The sequence below is a fragment of the Saccostrea echinata genome, unplaced genomic scaffold (assembly GCF_033153115.1).
Source record: "Saccostrea echinata isolate AGI-Se365-2 ecotype Australia unplaced genomic scaffold, CSIRO_AGI_Sech_v1 ptg000004l, whole genome shotgun sequence".
In the NCBI taxonomy this organism is placed as follows: domain Eukaryota; kingdom Metazoa; phylum Mollusca; class Bivalvia; order Ostreida; family Ostreidae; genus Saccostrea; species Saccostrea echinata.
In genome coordinates, this window is record NW_026889753.1 from 532,978 (window position 1) to 550,641 (window position 17,664).

General features: G+C 32.6%; 2 protein-coding genes across 2 annotated transcripts; one reads left to right on the plus strand and one right to left on the minus strand.

Moving 5' to 3' along the window:
• Positions 1-2,524: 2,524 nt before the first annotated feature.
• Positions 2,525-10,259, minus strand: LOC133179357 (BOS complex subunit TMEM147-like). Its single transcript, XM_061314135.1, has 6 exons — positions 10,180-10,259; positions 6,247-6,382; positions 5,927-6,063; positions 4,688-4,772; positions 3,662-3,783; positions 2,525-2,955 (listed from the first exon to the last, which is right to left on the minus strand). Exons 1-6 carry the CDS (start codon positions 10,254-10,256, stop codon positions 2,820-2,822), a joined length of 693 nt encoding a protein of 230 aa, XP_061170119.1. The 5' UTR covers positions 10,257-10,259; the 3' UTR covers positions 2,525-2,819.
• Positions 10,260-10,479: 220 nt separating this feature from the next.
• Positions 10,480-13,852, plus strand: LOC133179359 (protein Flattop homolog). The gene is made up of 5 exons (XM_061314136.1): positions 10,480-10,636; positions 11,826-11,888; positions 12,049-12,184; positions 12,308-12,417; positions 12,565-13,852. The coding sequence occupies exons 1-5, from the start codon at positions 10,610-10,612 to the stop codon at positions 12,955-12,957; spliced, it is 729 nt and encodes a 242-aa protein (XP_061170120.1). The 5' UTR covers positions 10,480-10,609; the 3' UTR covers positions 12,958-13,852.
• Positions 13,853-17,664: the final 3,812 nt, after the last annotated feature.

The following is a 17,664-nucleotide window of genomic DNA, read 5'->3' on the forward strand; positions in this document are numbered from 1 at the left end:
TGAGCTTGAAATAAAAGAAAGCACAGAGTCTGACACATCTGTTTCTTATTTGGATATTTTACTAGAAAAAGACGTCAATGGTATTCTAACAACAAAGCTTTATGATAAACGTAATGACTTTAACTTTTCAATCGTAAACTTCCCTTACTTATGTAGTAATATACTCTTATCACCTGCATATGGGGTGTATATCTCTCAGTTGATTCGATACGCAAGAGCATGCTCTACGTACGAACAATTTCGAAACGAGGTAAGTTATTGACAAACAAGTTGATGAAACAAGAATAACAAGTCTCGTTTAAAGTCATCATTTCGTAAGTTCTATGGTTGATACAATGACCTTGTCAGCAAATACAGTCTATCATTAAGTCATATGCTGACTGGCGTTTTTCATACTAATTTGTTACTCTTTATAAATGATTCCTGGTAAATTGAATTATTTGATAGTTTTCTGTTTGAAATTAAAACACTGTGCTAAAGAGGATTACTAGAATTTGTTGCATCCAATAATTAAAGGCAAAAAAGGGTAAAAGGAAGGGCACAATTACCTCTGGTACTCTCTCAAAATCTTCTCGGAACAATTTGAAAGGAAATTAATGTCAATACGTAAAGAGTACTATATACTTTAAGAGTTTCTCTCTGAACAAAAACTAGAGGCCCATGGGCCACAACGCTCACCTGAGTAACTTTGGCCCTACTGTTCTTCACCAGACCAGATTTCCCCCCTTGTAATATCTATTGTGGCCCCGCCAAAGCCCGGGGGACATGACTTGAACAAATTAGAATCTACACTATCCCAAGATGTTTCCACATAAGTTTCAGCTTTTCTGACCCACTGGTTCTTGAGATACACAATAGAAGAATTATTTTTAATGACCCCACCCTATTTTTGTCTTTTCTTGATTATCTCCCCTTGTAATGGAGCTTGGCCCTTCAATTTAACCTCCCCCCCCCCCTCCAATGATGCTTTGTACCAACTTTGGTTAAAATTCGCCCAGTGGTTCTTGAGAAGAAGTTAAAAATGTGAAAAGTTTACAGACGGACGGACACACAGCTAGACGGATGGACGGACATTGGGTGATCAGAAAAGCTCACTTGAGCTTTCAGCTCAGGTGAGGTAAAAAAAAAACCCTTGTATCTAACTTAACCTCCTCATGAAAATCTCCCCTGAAATTGACCGAGTGCTAAATATTGATGCATTTATCAAACTGAAGATCAAACAAGTTCAGCTATAAAATCTAAACAAATGCAAGGTACTCTGCCCAATAATAGTCCTAAATTCAAAGAATGTGAATGCACAACAGATTTGTAATGCTCTCCCTCTCTCTGTTTTTAATCAGTAATTCATTTTAAAGAGTCAATTCAACTAAAACAATTTGTTAACTGAAATGTTACTACTAATGTCTAAATGATAAAATACAATTTTCACCATAAACGTTTGTTTGTATTCTTAGTACAATCAAACCTTGTTATCTCAAACTCCATGGGACCAAGAAAAAACTTTGAGATATCCAAAGATTCGAGATATCAGGGGTAAAATACTTAAAGAATAAGTGGTCAGGACTTCTAAATCACTTCAACATATCCATGGTATTCAAGATATCATTGTTCCAGATATCAAAGTTAAACTGTATTTAATAAAGATTATTGATGAAATCAACTTATTAAACTTTACTAGGTAATAAAATTTCCCTCTGCATATCAATTCCTAATCTAAAATGCTTCAGACAATGCCAGAGTATGTTGTATCAGATTGATAATTAAAGCTGAACATGATTCATAAAAGGAAGAGAGTTATCTTTGTCCGCCATATCAAATTTCTCAAGACCATCGATCTCAAGCCCCTATAAACGTCAATAAAAAGGACAAAGTAAAAGACACACATGTAGATATTCTACTCGCAGCAGCGACATGGTAAAAGCAGTCAGGTGAAATGAATGCAAAGAGTTTATATACCCCCGTGCTGATTTAAAAGATGGGAAAAATAAAATGACTATGCCTATTTACGAGTTGTTTTCAGCTTTAATGCTACAGAATTATGTATTATTAGGCTGGAACAGCTGGATTAAAGCTACATCTTTTTTGTCTCAGTTCATCCAGCTGAAAATGAATATGCCGAGAGTTGACGTGATGACCTTTGATGATTTGTTGTCTCATCCACTGACTCTTCTGCTTAGCACAGAAGAAACTGTTATGAATCACCAGCTCCTTGCCTTGGAAAAATTTAAACCATTGAAAACATTCAGAAGAAATTTTTTATTTCAATATTGTATTGCAGTGACCCAGGTGACCTAGAAATCAAAATACTGTTGAATTTCGATAGCTTGAGCATGGATATCTCAAATACTTGTGTATATGTCAAAGTGTGGTGAGAGTCTCTCTTTTTTTCCATGTATTTGAAACTTGAAATCTCAAAACTTAGGATATCTCGAAGTACTTTCTCAGTCTATCGAGTCTGAGATAACAAGGTTTGACTGTATTAAAAAAACTACTTTTAACTGTTCAAAAATTTAAATAAATACTGGCACAAAATATGTGTATTTAAAACAGTTAATCTATTCTTCAGATAAACATGATAAGATTGATAAACAGATATGATTATAGGAACACATTAAACAAACAACATTAAATATGTTTTTAGAAACAAAATGAACACCACACATACCATAAAATCAACATGTACCATGCATATTGCACAATAATTTTCCTTCTCATCAATCAACATAGCTACATAAAACTCTTATTCATCTATACATTAGTAATAAACTTGCACTGTCAAACATTTCCTTAAGACGTTGTTCAATGAAGATCATTGATTCTCAGTAGTGAGAATTAGAAGTTTGTACAGAGAGTCCTAGGAAAATCTGTAGTCCCACTACACTCACGGTTGTTGTAAACAGAGCCTTAGCAGTGAGGAGGGTCCAGGATCCTAGCCCTAATGCATGAATCAGAATCCTGAAAATAGACAGATAACAATAGAATTATGACACACTTCATTGTAATTCACAGAATGTGAAAAAATCTATCTACAAATGCATCTCCTCCTCTTCTTTTTACATTGTAAAGTTAAATACAAGACATATTTGATATGTTTCATTGAACAGAAAATTAAGCTTCAGAATGTGAGGAACCTGTGACATGCTCAGAATAGATCTTGGCTGTTTGCATCATGGGACAAAGACTTTTTATTATTAAAAGAGGTGTGATGGACCCCTGTATAAGGTAGTTCCCCAAATACCTTGTTACTTTTTTGAGGGACCCATTTATTATACAATTTTTAGCCAGAAGTCCCAATGACACTGTTGCTCTATTGCTTTAAACTTGTGCTTATGTAAGAGAATGTGATCATTTCTTTCAGAGTTTTACATTTACAGAATTATGTACCTTGATGATTTCTTAACTTGGTGTAAGTTTAAAATACTGTATATAAACCAAAACTGTAGGAGGATCAAGTAGCATTTTGATATGATTTCACATTTTCAGTAACCTATGCAACAGAATAGAATGCACCCCCCATTTTTATACCCCCCCCCCCCCCCCCCCCCGAAAAAAAAAAAGTTCTACACCTTTCCTAGATTGTACAAAAATTATAAATATTCACTACACATGAATTCACACTTTAAACATGACATAACAGTCCTTCAGTGGATGAACTACTTACTCCACAATGAGTGGTCTATAACAGCTGAGGGCCAATAATGTCATGACGACCGGTATAAACGACTTCTGAAGATCATGTCTACTGCGTAACCAGACCAACATGGCTGTTGTAATGTGATGCACCTAATTTACAAAGTCAAACATACAATTAGACAGTGTTCAAACAAGGCTAATTTTGTTCTTTAAAATTACAATGACATATAAATATCACAGTTTACCTATTAGATTAAGTTCTGTCACTGATGAAACAATTTTGGGTTTCAAGAAGGATAACTCATCTTTAGCTAAAATTTAGTGTTCCTTATCTCTTGCAGTACCCCCTATATTACACTTGACAATTCTATCATGTTCTACTTTTAATGTAGACTACTGTACAGTGCAAAGTATGCTATCAGGTTTTGTCTTTATTGATGTCTTCTGCATTTGACATTTGATTGTTTTCTGTGTATCAATAGCATTCCAAATATTTCTCACTTTTACCATGTTTATCACTAAAACATTAGAAATATTCCAAAATAAATGAGAAGAAACAATTTATTGATTATGTTATCTCCAAAGGAATGAAATATTGCCTGTCGCAGGGTGGAGGGCAATATTTTTGTGCCTTGGGGACTAACATACATGCAATCAATGTAGCCCAAATGCAGTCAATAATTGACTTGTTACATGAAAAACAAAACACATCAATAAAATAGTATTTTGATTTCATTCACTAAAATCAGCAGCTCATTTACAGCCAATGCATTATCCTGCATGTTAATTTTAGTGCTAGAAAATCTTCAAGTTGCCATTGATTGTGTTACTTCGTTTTTTTTTTTTTTTAAGTTTAAAACGGTATCATTACATCACAATAAATCAATCTTCTAATCAGAATCAAAATCAATGATTTTTGGAAAAACACTCGTCAGCCAATAGTAAAAAATTCAATACCTGTCAATATTTTTCGTCGGAGCTGATATCAATTACGTTGACTGTTTCTCTACATAGAGAATATTCTTTACTGAATATAACAAAAAATAATACTTACCAAATTGATGTTAGATTCGAAACACATCTGGATGTACTTCCAGTCAAATTCAACACCTCTTGCTCCAACCCAAAGTGGGATGAACCTAAAATAAGCAGTTTTCTCTTTAAAAAAAAACAACTATAATATTCATTATGATTACACACTTAAATCACACAGATTTTATTGAATTCACATTTAGGATGATTGAATTCATTTAGGATGACTGATAAACTACTTATTTCAAGTACATGCATACTTGCAAAAATTATGGTCACTTTTATTTTGTTCATTGTACAGTGACATAATTTAAAGTGACACTATGACGGACAAACAGGAAAATTGACAACAGTAGAATTTTTGCATGACGCATGCAAATTTTGTTCAGTTCTTGAAGATATTAGGTTTCAGAAAATTACAGGTTTCAGAACCTAAAAAATCTAATTTAATGGAGAAAAATAAAAGTAAAAAAAATCTTTGTATAGCCCATCACAAAAATATTGCTTCACTTCTTCCTCTTTATTGTACACATGCGCTGAAAAGTGGAAGAATTACCATGGTTTCAATTCCATAGATATAAATGTTGGATGACTGAGAATTTTGATACAATCTTCAAAAAAAAGATGATCATAACTTATTCCTTACTTCTGCTTGCCCCAATTCAATGTTGTTTTCAAGTTTCATGCTAAAAATAAAGGATGTGTGACCTTGACATTGTTGACATTGACGATAAAAACAAAGCGATAGATACAACATTTGTTTTTCCGGCACTTATATTTTGCAAGTTTTTTTCTTGCTTTACAGTGCAGTGTTGTTGTCAAAACCTCGCTATATTCATATTTCACAGAAATCTTTTGTTTTCTGATACAATTTTCTTAAAAGAGACACATGGTTTTGACTCATTATGCAACTTTAAGTGGGAAATACACAATGCTGTGAAAAAGGACAGTGTGAAAGATGTTTATTCAGTGATGCAGAAAATGTTCATTTAAAGTATTCTATGTATGTGTGTGTGTATATATATATATATATATATATATATTTTACAAAATGAAAATGTAAAATCTGATATATATACTGTAGATTCCTAAATTTTGCGAGAAACACTACTTGCGAAATAAAACTACTCGCTTTCATTTTTATGGTGCTAAAATCCATGTAAAATGTCTTGGTTATTCATCAACTCGTGAATTATTGTTCTTGCGATTTGACGTTAGAGAGCCATTTCCCGATAATAAGGAATCTACAGTCAAGTTTCACCTTGTCATAAGTAACTCAGCTGTGGCCCAGCCTAACCCAGCCACCATGAATTTTAACTGTCCCTTTCCTGCAATCCTTGTCATCACCAGATGAATTCCAACCAGGTCAGCCAAGTCTACAGTACACTTCAAAAATTCCTGAGGAAAAAGTTCAACAATTACAATTAAGCTTGTTTTGGAAAATTGTATTTTAAAACAATTTTATATTACTGTTTTTTTTCTTTAAAATTCTGTTTTTTTCTATATTTTCCCCCCAATATTTTGCTATCACTAGATATCATGTTATGAAACATTCTCGAAACATTAAATCTCAAGACCTACCCCTAGGATATCCACTCCCTCTGGAGAAAATTCTGTTGATGGGAAAAAGGTGGCCAATACCAGCATTTTACAGAGCTGTGTGAAAAGGTAGGCTGCCCCTGCTTGAACACATTTCCAAAATGCACTGTACTCTGCCCTGTAAAAAGATAGAAAGTAAGTACTGTTCATCTTATCAACTACACTCATGCACTTATTGTTCCGATATTTGACAAGAATTTGAAAATAATTTGTAGGTATGCTGAAATCAGTATACACTGTTTTCCTTTACTATATATTTTACATCACCCAAGACATAACTTGCACTGTAACTATCAGATTTTTTAAAACAATCTTACAGTTGCTTCCGTATGATTACTTTTTTTCAGACAACTGAACAATAGCTCTTCTCTGACTATGTCAAGTAAAAAGCAAGCTTTCTAGGCTTACTTGTACAAAACCAAAGATATCTGAATGTTTAGAGAAAAAGGGAACAAGATTGGGAAGTTAATCGTACCTGCTTATCACGAGATTTCATCAAATTTGTGGAATAAAACAATTCATGTAAATGCTTTGTTCATTTTAAAGAAAAGTATAAAATGTACATTGTAATATTAATTTCCGTATTAATCCTCACAGTCATTTCTTTTTTAACAAACTAATAAAAACATCTTTGGCCTAGTAAAAGTAAGAAATACTAATCCCTCTGGACTAATACCTAGAAAATTTTGTGCTGAACCCTGAATACCCTTTAAGTAACTATCTATTTATGCGAAGCTTCCCTTGATTTGATGTCTAGCATATTTTTTGTGTAAAATCTTCAAGGGTAAACAAATAATGTCATCTCATATAATGCTCATAACTCGTCTTTATAATTATTGCCTCATTTTTTGCTCACATTCCTTAAACCAAGCTTCATTGTACCAATAGAATCTACTGTTTGAAGTTCTTGAGCTAAAATTCATCTATTGTTACATCGTTTTCCCCAAGTCATATGCTCAACATGTTTCCAATACCAAAGAATTCCTATTCTACTCTCAATAGTTATAATAGCTATTGACATGTGGCATCATTTGATCAACAATACATTTCTGTAAAATTTGAAAACTTAATTAATTCTCAATTTCTGGATGTAAGGATAAATAATAATGAAAAGAATAAATAATGGCAAATAATTATAAATCATGTACCATTTTATAATTCTGATACATAATACAGAATGATATTCCTTAGTTAAAATTATCTGTGTCTCAGGAAAGGCCCTCACCACAGTTAAAATGCCTCCCATATTCCCACAATGTAGCAAAAAATTGCAGAATCGCTCCGAAACGATTTTGGACACAATAAAGGAAGATGCAGTGAAAATAACCGTCAAATTAATCACAACAAACCTTTTGAGATTGTAGATGCCTTTTAAATGAAAAAGTAATCCATATAATGGAAGAATTCAATACATAGTTGCCAACTCACCCGATTTCATCAGGTTACACCCGATTTTTCGACCCTTAACCCGATTATTTTTTATAATCCGGCGGGTCTTGCTTTTCACCCGATTTTTGCCGAACAACCCGAAAATCTCCCGATTTCCGGATTTGGTTCGTAAATTAGATTGCACTTTTAACTTTCAGTTACAACCCAAGCCTGGATATACTTAAACAATGCCGATGGCTATGTTTATAGTAGGCCGTGTACCAGTAAATTATCAGTGAGGAATCTTGGAAAACAACTTTCATTAGATAAAATAAAGTGTTGGAAGATAGTGTAGACATAACTGTACATTTAATAGCACTTGTTAATAATTCGGGAGAGGAAAATTAACTTCAAAAACAAAATTGGAATACTTTCAAATTTAGCACAAACTTTCCATGTGCTTCAAATCAGCAATGCAGATTCTGAAAAGACTTTCCTTTAAAAAAAAATGCACACTTAATTTAGGTCAATACTGAATAATGAAACCTTCAATGCTCTCTTTACATGTAAATTTAATCAATATAATGTATTACATTTTTGTAATTGTAAGTTAAAGCCTCTTTTTAATAAAAAAAAAATCTCAATACACAAATGCTTATATATACAGAAATATTTAATTTAATCATGGTAAATGTGTCGTGAATGTTGTTATGCGTTATGACCAGATTTTTTACTCTCCAAATCTGGTCATGACCAGATTTTAACATGTTGGAGGTTGGCAAGTATGATTCAATACTTTTTCTCAACGTTTTTACTTGCTGCAAATTTACACCCCATGTTAACATTTGGAATTCTCTGGATTGCTCATAGTATATGCACTGAATGAGAGATACCACCCATGTTTGTTTTGCTACATTGCCACGCAGTACAGTTAAGGCTACAAAAAGTAGGCAGGGCCTAATATTTACGGGAAATATTAACTATGACATCACACGAAACTATCAATCCTTTAAAATACCACAAAATGAAGTGATTTGCGATTTTAAACTGTAGGGGATAATTAAACTACATCAAAACTTACTATAACATGTATTTTTGTTGTTAGTTAAATCCCACATAGCAAGAATTAAACAAATCACTGATCGCACTGCACTTGTCGATATGATGTCATTCCGTAAAACTTGACGCAGTTTGTATGCAGTGAGAGGCGGATCAAGTAATATTTTCACAACGAAGAAATGTATTTTACAACTAAATAAAATAAAATTCGCAGATGTTTAAGAGGCCAGTAATTTTGATGCAATGTCTTTTTTATGAATTTGTTCATATATATTTACAGTACATTTCCTAATTAATGGATACTGCCATATATTTGTATGCAGGTACATCGGAGAATAATCTAGGGGTCTTGGTAAATCGATCTAGTGCAAGGGCATATCCTCAATAGATCATGGCAAGTTTTTAATCATAAACTCTAGAAGTATTAAGCTATTTGAAAAGTGCTGCAATCCTGTTGAAATCTTAAAACTGAATTAATTATTTCTATATTTAATGAAGCTGACCAGCACAAAATTCAGTATACATTCAGACAAATATGATTTAAACAATGAAATAGTAAAAACTATATAGGATTGCAGCACTTTTCACAAACTACAATGGGTGTTGAAACTATTTAAATATTAAACTTCGAATTTTAAGTTGGTTATGCCCTTGCACTAATGAAATTTATAGGTGACCTCAATACTGCAAGTATATATGCTAAAATCACGTGACTGATACATCACGTGACAAATCTAAATAGAAAATCTAATTGTCCTCAATATGTATTTAATAACCATAATTACATTTGTCCAATATTAGTAAAGTACTAAAAAGAATCGTCATCCTGAAAAATAATAGATTTTGTACCATAAAAATTTGCCAATATTTCTTTGCACACCTTAACTGTACTGCGCAATACACAGAACCCATTCTATTGTTAAACTGGGTCTGTAGGACATTTTCATTTTAATGATAGAAGATTCTATCTAGATATTCCTATATTAGCTCACATTTTCCACTTTCTTAAAAAGTAAAAATACAGAACAAAGCTTGGTAATATTTCTAGAATTATTTTGCTTAAATTTCTATGCCTGTAATATATTTTATAATCTATTTGGAGACTAGAATAACAGAGGTGTACGTTAACTGTTTATGTATGTTGTTTTGTAGCCACAAGGGGCTTGTTCCCAGAGCTTAAAAATATTCATTTAAAAAATTGTATACCATTTCTAGTGGCTGATAGACGATTTTTCTTATAATTTAATTTTTTTTTGGGGGGGGGGGGGGAGGGGGCATGTATGTTATTCAATTTTTCTCCATCAAACGTTTTGGTCGGTAAAATCATGATTTCAGTCAGGTAAAAGTACATGATTGGCATCATGTTTACATGCTACAACTGAGAAAATTCGGAATTAGTGTACAATGGTTTGTTTGTCCAGTTCAAGATAGTTACCTGAGATATCTTGATAATGTAGAGGGTGAATTTTAGCTTAAAATTGAACTTACAATCCTGAACATTTGTAAACAATTGCATATGGCACATATGCTAACGCCACACAATTTCCAAAGTGGAAAAGTGTCATCGTGACGGTGATCGTGATCGTCGCCGGTCGCGCTGTCTCTCTCAACCGGAAGTGACAGAAACGCAGAAAATAAATTGCCCTCATTCTAAAAATGAAATTAAAAATATATTTTTTAGATTATGTCTTTATTTCCCAAATGGAAAAATGAACTTTTCCCTTTTTATATGTCTAATATTTTTATTCTATCATTTATTTTGTTGAGCATAATTCGCTGCGGAACTCGCATCCTTAGCAACCTGACAGCTTTGTTATGGTAGTGTGAGTCGGAACAAGAGGAGTTTGTTCACTGACGAAGTAGCCCAGCGAGTGAAGCCAGCATTTAATCAGTCGGTGTTTATCTGTAATCTACCGTGATGTCGTTACATTTCAGTGCCAATCAGGTAGGCAATGTAATTGAAATACAGACTCGATTAACAGTGCTGAGGAAAACCATCACAATCAACTCATTCATCCTACATCGGGTCCGTACGCAGTTGGTTAATTAATCAATGCACTTAAAAACAGCAATTGTGATCTAATACTAACAGGCCTAATAAATGCAACAGTTCATTTCTAAAGAAACAAAAACAGGGAGACAATGAGGAGATCTCATTTTTAACTAAACAGTGTTAAATATTAACAGGTATTTAATAAATATGATAATGAAACAAATGGTCGAACATTCGCGAATGCATACAAAATGACAGATGTTTTATAGAAACTATCATGTACTCCTTTAGGGTATGAATGATTGACATGCGTACAGTCAGTCCTCAATTTCATAACTTTTAATGGTTCAAATTCTGTATATATAAATAAACTTTTTATACGGCAGGAAAAATTGTGTTCAATCACAAACTCTGCTGTACAAATATGAATTGTGTGATTAACAAAAATTACTAAATATAAAAAAGAATTGTTGAAAAATATACATGCCTGTAATTATATCATTGTATGTTGAACAGTTAGACATTACTAAATTATATGTAAAGTGACATATCATTAGTTAAGGCTTGCAAATAAGAACATTTTCAAATAAGAAAATGAGGTATGTTATTTTTCATCGAGTTAATGAAAATATACCGGTAAATGCAAATTTGAAAATCTTACACTTTAATTTCCATGGCTGAGCATTGAAAGATAATGTTATAACTGATGTAGCAATGTAAAATTTTCAATATTTACAATGTACATATTGCATATCTTAAAATTTCTTCATATTTAAATACAGTATACGCATGAATAGATTATTAAATTATATAATAATTGAGTGCCGGTAATGGAATATTTGCAATAAATTCAGCAATTTAAAATTCTCTTGATACATCCAGCATCTGTTCATGCTTTATGCTTGTAAAATAGTGTAATTCAATTTATTCAAACCTTGCATATCATATAACATATTCTTATTTCAAGACTTAAATATAATGCTCAGAAACCATGCATGCATGCAAACTCTAAAAAAAAAATTGGCTGTGAAACCATGCAAACTTCTGTTTATGACAGAGGTATAATGATGATTTGCTGTACTGAGATTCATTCTGCTCATGTAGTATAATTATACATTCATTTTGTTTTCAAATTTTTCAGTATGATCAGGCATTTCACCCAAAGCGCTTACAGAACTGGGAGGTTCCTAAACAGTTTCGAGAAGTAAGTGTCTATATGTACTAAAAAAATAATTAAAATTACATATGTTTACAGTAAAAAATAAAATGTCCAGAAATTAATTATAACTTAATTGCTAAAACATTAAAACAGATACTGTGTATGATGTTGTCTAGTTATAATGTCTTGTTCATAAAATTTTCAGAGGCCAAGAGCATTTGATGGATTTACACAAATTGTAGCTAGCAACAGAGGGCACCTCCTTCAAGGGGTTAAGAGGTCAAGGGAATCTCCATGGGGAAACTTTGTGGGAACATGGGACATGCCTCTACATATACCAGGTAACAAAACTTTCTGTTCTTATTTCAAGTCCAGTGGTATATATGATATATATAATATTTAGCATTTGCTATTATTATTTAGTAAATAAAGCAGGTGGTCATGAATATATTGCAATACTTCAGGCAACAAAATGATGAACAGCACTGCTAGAGCTTTTCATTCACAAGTAAGGTTAGAGAGATGCAAAACAGATGGTGACATCATCCTCAGTGGAAAACTAAAAAGACCACATGTGAGTTCAAAATTTTTATAATTTAAATCTTAATGTCATTTAAAACTAATGTGCTATCTTTATTGTTTGAATTTAATTTATGGTACAAGTAAATTTTGATCAAGTAAAATGGTATTTGCATACTAAAATTATCATGTCTCTAAACAGGTACCTGACCCACTGCCAGTAAAAGCTGACATGGATGCAGATAAAGGGTTGGAGGGAGTGCCTCCCAAACCCCTGGATCCTATTCCTCCTTCTTCCCCTCTAGCTCCATTAGACCCAATTACTGCTTCCAACATAGCAGTCAATGGTTCTCAGAGGTCAGGGGCCAAAAACCCTGAGCCAATTACACGAGCCAGCCCCAAACTCGCCCCGATCAGCCCAGCTGGCAGACCTGCAACTGGAGCAAAGACTCCAATAGACTGGCCCAGACCAGCTTCTAGGGTCAAATCTGCAAGCCCCAAAGGATCTCCAGAACCTGAGTTACAACAGTTGTCTGCAGCTAAGTCCCCTGTTAACTGGCCATCGCCTAAAGAGCAAGAAAAACTAGCAGCATAGGCTGTGAAAACCTATAATATAAAAGAAGACTGATTGGAACCCTGAAGAAAAAAATTCAAAAAATTCAGTTCTTATCTATCATCATGACATTATAAGGAGGGAAAAAACACATAATTTTAAAAGTGTATGGAATATAAGGTTTTTATAGTCTTTATAAGGCATTTATTATTTTTATGATTTGTCTGCACAAATGTTTGATTCAAATTATTGCTTAGTACATGTAGTACTTTTACTTTAACACTTTGTGATCTAGGTGTATGTGAGGCTAACTATTATTTATTTATTCAGAATTTTACATTTCACTTGAACTCTGTGCAGAGAAATATGTTGCGAGATTTGTTTATCTTTGATTTTATAACGTGTTTTATACGAGTATATTGATTTGTTTTATGGGAACATGGGTTTTAATTCTTATCAAGCCGTATTCTTACCATGCAGTTTAATATTTAAAATCTAAAACAAAGATTAAATCTTGTAATCCATGCCTGTGATATATATATTTATTAAACTAAGTGAATCTTTAGTATTGGTGGGGTTTACTAATTATGTTGTACCCAATTTGACTTTAAATGAACTATGAGATATTTCTCGTAACTTGTTAAGTGTTTAAATTTATTTCATTGTTAAGTAAATTATGTTTAGCATTTAAAAAAAAAATGTTTGATGTGTTGTTTACATGTAAAAGAAGCATAGTGCTTTGTTATTGAATTAAGATGTATGCAGGTGTATGCAAGAATATCCCTGACACTGAATGTCCTTAGCTGTTATATGTATGGAAGTTCTATACTGCCTGTCTTTTACTGTATACCATTGTTATATCAATCACACAATTTTTAAGACAGTGAAATATTAATTAAAAAAAGTTTCAAAAGCAAATAAAATTGTGAAAACATCATTTTGTTTTTATCATCTTCAGCCATATTTTTTGTTTGTTTAAAAACAATTTTAGAAAAGTCTCACTTAAAGCACATTTTATAATACTTTTTCAGTAGAAGCCTCTTAGATTTCTGATTTTATTTTTAAATTGTCAATTGTTTTTCAATTGAGGAAAAAAAAACAAGATGTGTTTGTGAAACAATGATGCCCCTGTATGGCATCACAAGACCTAGGTTTTCAAACTGAAAGATCAAACATTCAAAAGTGTTTGTACCAAAATAAATGATTTGTCACAAGGAATACACGTGAAATATGAAAGCCCTAGCACCAACCATTTAGAACCAGAAGTCTCAGTCGAGACTGTAGCTCTACTGGTGTGTACATGTACTTATAACAAAGGAAGAGAAAAGTGGCACTTGGACTTGAAAATTTGCAACAGCAATAAATAAATAATAATCCTTGTTTTACTCTCTTTTTTTGGCAAGATGAATAATGCAATCAGACAAAAACTGTAGAAGGAGTAGCCTTTTAATTTTTTTTTTAGAGAAATTCCAATTTGAGTTACCATGACATCATCATTCATCAAAATCGAAAAACAATAAAGACAATTATGTATCTCAGTGTAGTCTACTTGCATGCCACAATATATTAAAATCAGACCAAACTGTAGGCGAAGTAATATTTTGAAAGTATATCAAAGAAATTCAAATTTTTTTGTAATCATGGCAGCACTTCACCAAAATCAAAAAGATGGATATACAGATTTATGTATCTCAGTGTAATCTACTTGTGTGTCAAGTATATTGAAATCAGACCAAAACTGTAGGAGTAGTAACTTTTTGAAAATATTTCACAGAAATTTCTATTTTAAGTAACATGGCAACACCGTTCATCGAAATCAAAAACCGATATACAGAATTATGTATCCTAGTGTAGTCTATTTGTGTGCCAAGTTATATTGAAATCAGACCAAAATTGTAGAAGGGGTAGCATTTTGAATGTATTTCACAGACATTTCTATTTTTAGTCACAATGGCAACACCATTAATCGAAATCAAAAACAGATATACGGAATTATGTATCTTAGTGTAGTCTATTTGTGTGCCAAGTTATACTGAAATCAGATCAAAACTGTAAGAGGAGTAGCAGTTTGAAAAATTGTTTACAGACAGATGGACGGACAAAGGACACCTTACTATCACACAAGCTCTTCTGGTCTCTGACCAGTAGAGCTAAAAATGACTAAGAATAATGTTTTTCAAAAGTAGGTCATACATCAAGGTCAAAGTCGTGAGGCCAAAAATATTGGTATCAAAGCAAAGGTCATGTGACAAAGAATACGTAAGGGAAATATAAATGCCCTAGTCCCAACTGTTCAAAATGTACAGGAAGGTTAATTTTCTTACTAATGAAGGTCAACTCAAAGGTCAAAAATAAGAGGTAAAAAATATTAGTACCCAAAGGAAGGTCTTGTCACAAAAAATAAATAAGTGTTATAATGAAAGCCCTAGCACAAACCGTTCCATAATTGGCCAAGGTTAAAGGTTATTCAAAAGTAAGTCAAACTTCAAGGGCAAAGTAAAAAATGTTTGTACCCAAAGAACGATCTTCACAAATTGAATTAACAGGTGAAATTTATAAAAGCCCTATCACCTTTCATTCAAAAGTTTTGGCCAAGCTGTTAAAGTAAGTAAAATTTTGCAAAAGTAGGTCAAACTCCAAGGTCAATAGGTCAAATATATTGGTACCCAAAGAAAGGTCTTGTCACACCTAATATGAAAGCCCTAGCACCAATCATTCAATAGTTCAAGGTTAATTTTTTTTTGCAGACAAACAGATTATCAGACAGATGGATGCAGACAGACCAAAAACTATATGCCCCCAAATCTTTGATTTGGGGAGGCATAAAAAAGAGCTGGTCAAATGTAATTAATATTACAAAGCTTAATCAGCATAACTAGGGTATGCATGAGGCTGCATTCAAAGTACCTGAATTTTACCTTTTAAAACATTTTTTTTCTTTAAGATTTTCAAACTTCATCTTGTCCTGAACCACTGCAAGAAAACAAGATTATTACTTTTCCTTAAAAGTCATACAGCTATAGGACATCACAATCTCCTGAACAAAATTCCCTTCCATACAGTCAAAATAAAAAAAAAACAAAACAAACAGCAACAGTTGCTGTTACAATGGACTTTGAAATACATGTAATTAATTCTTTTCAAAATAATTCAGCTGAACCTGAGGTAATTAATACACTCTATTCAAATTTAAGTTCACTTGAGCCAAAGGTGTGTGAACTTTTTCTGATTAAAGTTTGTAAAATTTTCACATTTTTTTGCTTCTCTGGAAACACTAGCCCAATTTCAATCACTGAAACTTGTCAAAAAGCATCCTCAGGTAAAGGGGATCCTAATTTGTGCAAATGAAGGGTCACACACAGTCAGGAAAGGGGAGGTAATCAATAAATGGCTAAAAACTATTTTTTTTTATCTATGTTTTTGTTTGATATTGATCCTCTTGTGGCCCAATCCTACCCCAGGGGGCTATGTTTCGAACTAACTTGACTCTGCACTACCTGAAGATGTTTGCGCATTATGTATACTTGTCATTACCCTCCTGTTCATAGGAAAATTTAAAACATATTTGAAGAATATTTCCATGTAAACTTTGATTCGATCCTGATTGTGGCTCCACTGTATCCTTTTTTAAAAGTAGCAGGACCACACTATATCATAAAAATATGCAAATTTTCATTTCTTTTTTTTTCAAAATATGGACTTTAGGGCAAGGGTTGGGCTAAAATTTAAGGATCAAAGAAATGTGAATGATAGTATTGTTCTGCTGCCTACCTTGAAGTCATTTTTAAAAAGTTAACATAGTTAAATGATTTTTCATATTTATATAGATATTTAGGTGAAAATTCATTAAAAAAAAAAACTTATTTGGAAAAACAAAGAGAGATAACTCTATAATTTCAACAAAAAAAAAATCTTGTGAAGAACAGGACAAAAGCAACTCAGGTGAATGTCGAGGCCCATAGGCCTCTTGTTTCATTCTTGTAACACTGGGCTCTCTATGACACTCATAGGGGTGAATGGAAGAGTGTTTTTCAGATGAAAACTGTAACAAGAAGGTTCACCCTATCTATTATACAATCAGTACCAGCTTCCTAGTTTTTGTCCCAGTCCATACCAATTTATCTAATTAGGCTACTATAATTTGAGTTTGTTGTAAAAATTTTCAGATATATTTTTTTCTGTATAACACTCCAAGGTACATGAATTCATTGTAAGTTTCTACAGCGTTCATATCACGGAATATGCTTAATTTAATATATACATGAATCAAAAATATCAAATTACATTGAAACTTGTCGAATCCATGTTGTATTCCGAAATTTTGCTTAGTACGATGTAACCTTGTCTAATCTGGAATGTTGTCTATAATCCGGCCAATTTCTATGGAACCAGTGGTGTCAGGAATAAGTTTACCTGTTATATACGTATGTCTAAAGATTACATAGCGCATGTATTTCCATTTCACAAACAAAGTCTCCCAGACCCATTTAGGATAAGGAAGGACATAAAAAAGGTAGCTATGCAGTCATCTGTTTCCCGTTTTTTTGTGGGTTTTTTTTTTTTTTTTGACATTTAAATTAAACCTTTTAAACAATTACATATTGCTAGGTAAAAAATGTGTAGCTGATGTATCATTGACACATGTATGTTGTGATCAATGCAATAAACAGTAAATGACCATTACCTACGGCGTACCTGGAAGAATAAAAAAAATCTTTTTCTTATGTGGTAGTTTCTCCATAACAGTAA

What these genes read in the sequence shown, in the direction of transcription:
- LOC133179357 (XM_061314135.1), bottom strand. Translation starts at nt 10,256, where the DNA reads ATGACACTTTTCCACTTTGGAAATTGTGTGGCGTTAGCATATGTGCCA. An exon ending in GTTTACAAATGTTCAGGATT is followed by an intron (nt 6,383 to 10,179) that starts GTAAGTTCAATT and finishes ATCTTTTTACAG; the next exon opens with GGCAGAGTACAGTGCATTTT. An exon ending in TATAGACCACTCATTGTGGA is followed by an intron (nt 2,956 to 3,661) that starts GTAAGTAGTTCA and finishes GTCTATTTTCAG; the next exon opens with GATTCTGATTCATGCATTAG.
- LOC133179359 (XM_061314136.1), top strand. Translation starts at nt 10,610, where the DNA reads ATGTCGTTACATTTCAGTGCCAATCAG. An exon ending in TTCCTAAACAGTTTCGAGAA is followed by an intron (nt 11,889 to 12,048) that starts GTAAGTGTCTAT and finishes TAAAATTTTCAG; the next exon opens with AGGCCAAGAGCATTTGATGG. An exon ending in CATGCCTCTACATATACCAG is followed by an intron (nt 12,185 to 12,307) that starts GTAACAAAACTT and finishes GCAATACTTCAG; the next exon opens with GCAACAAAATGATGAACAGC.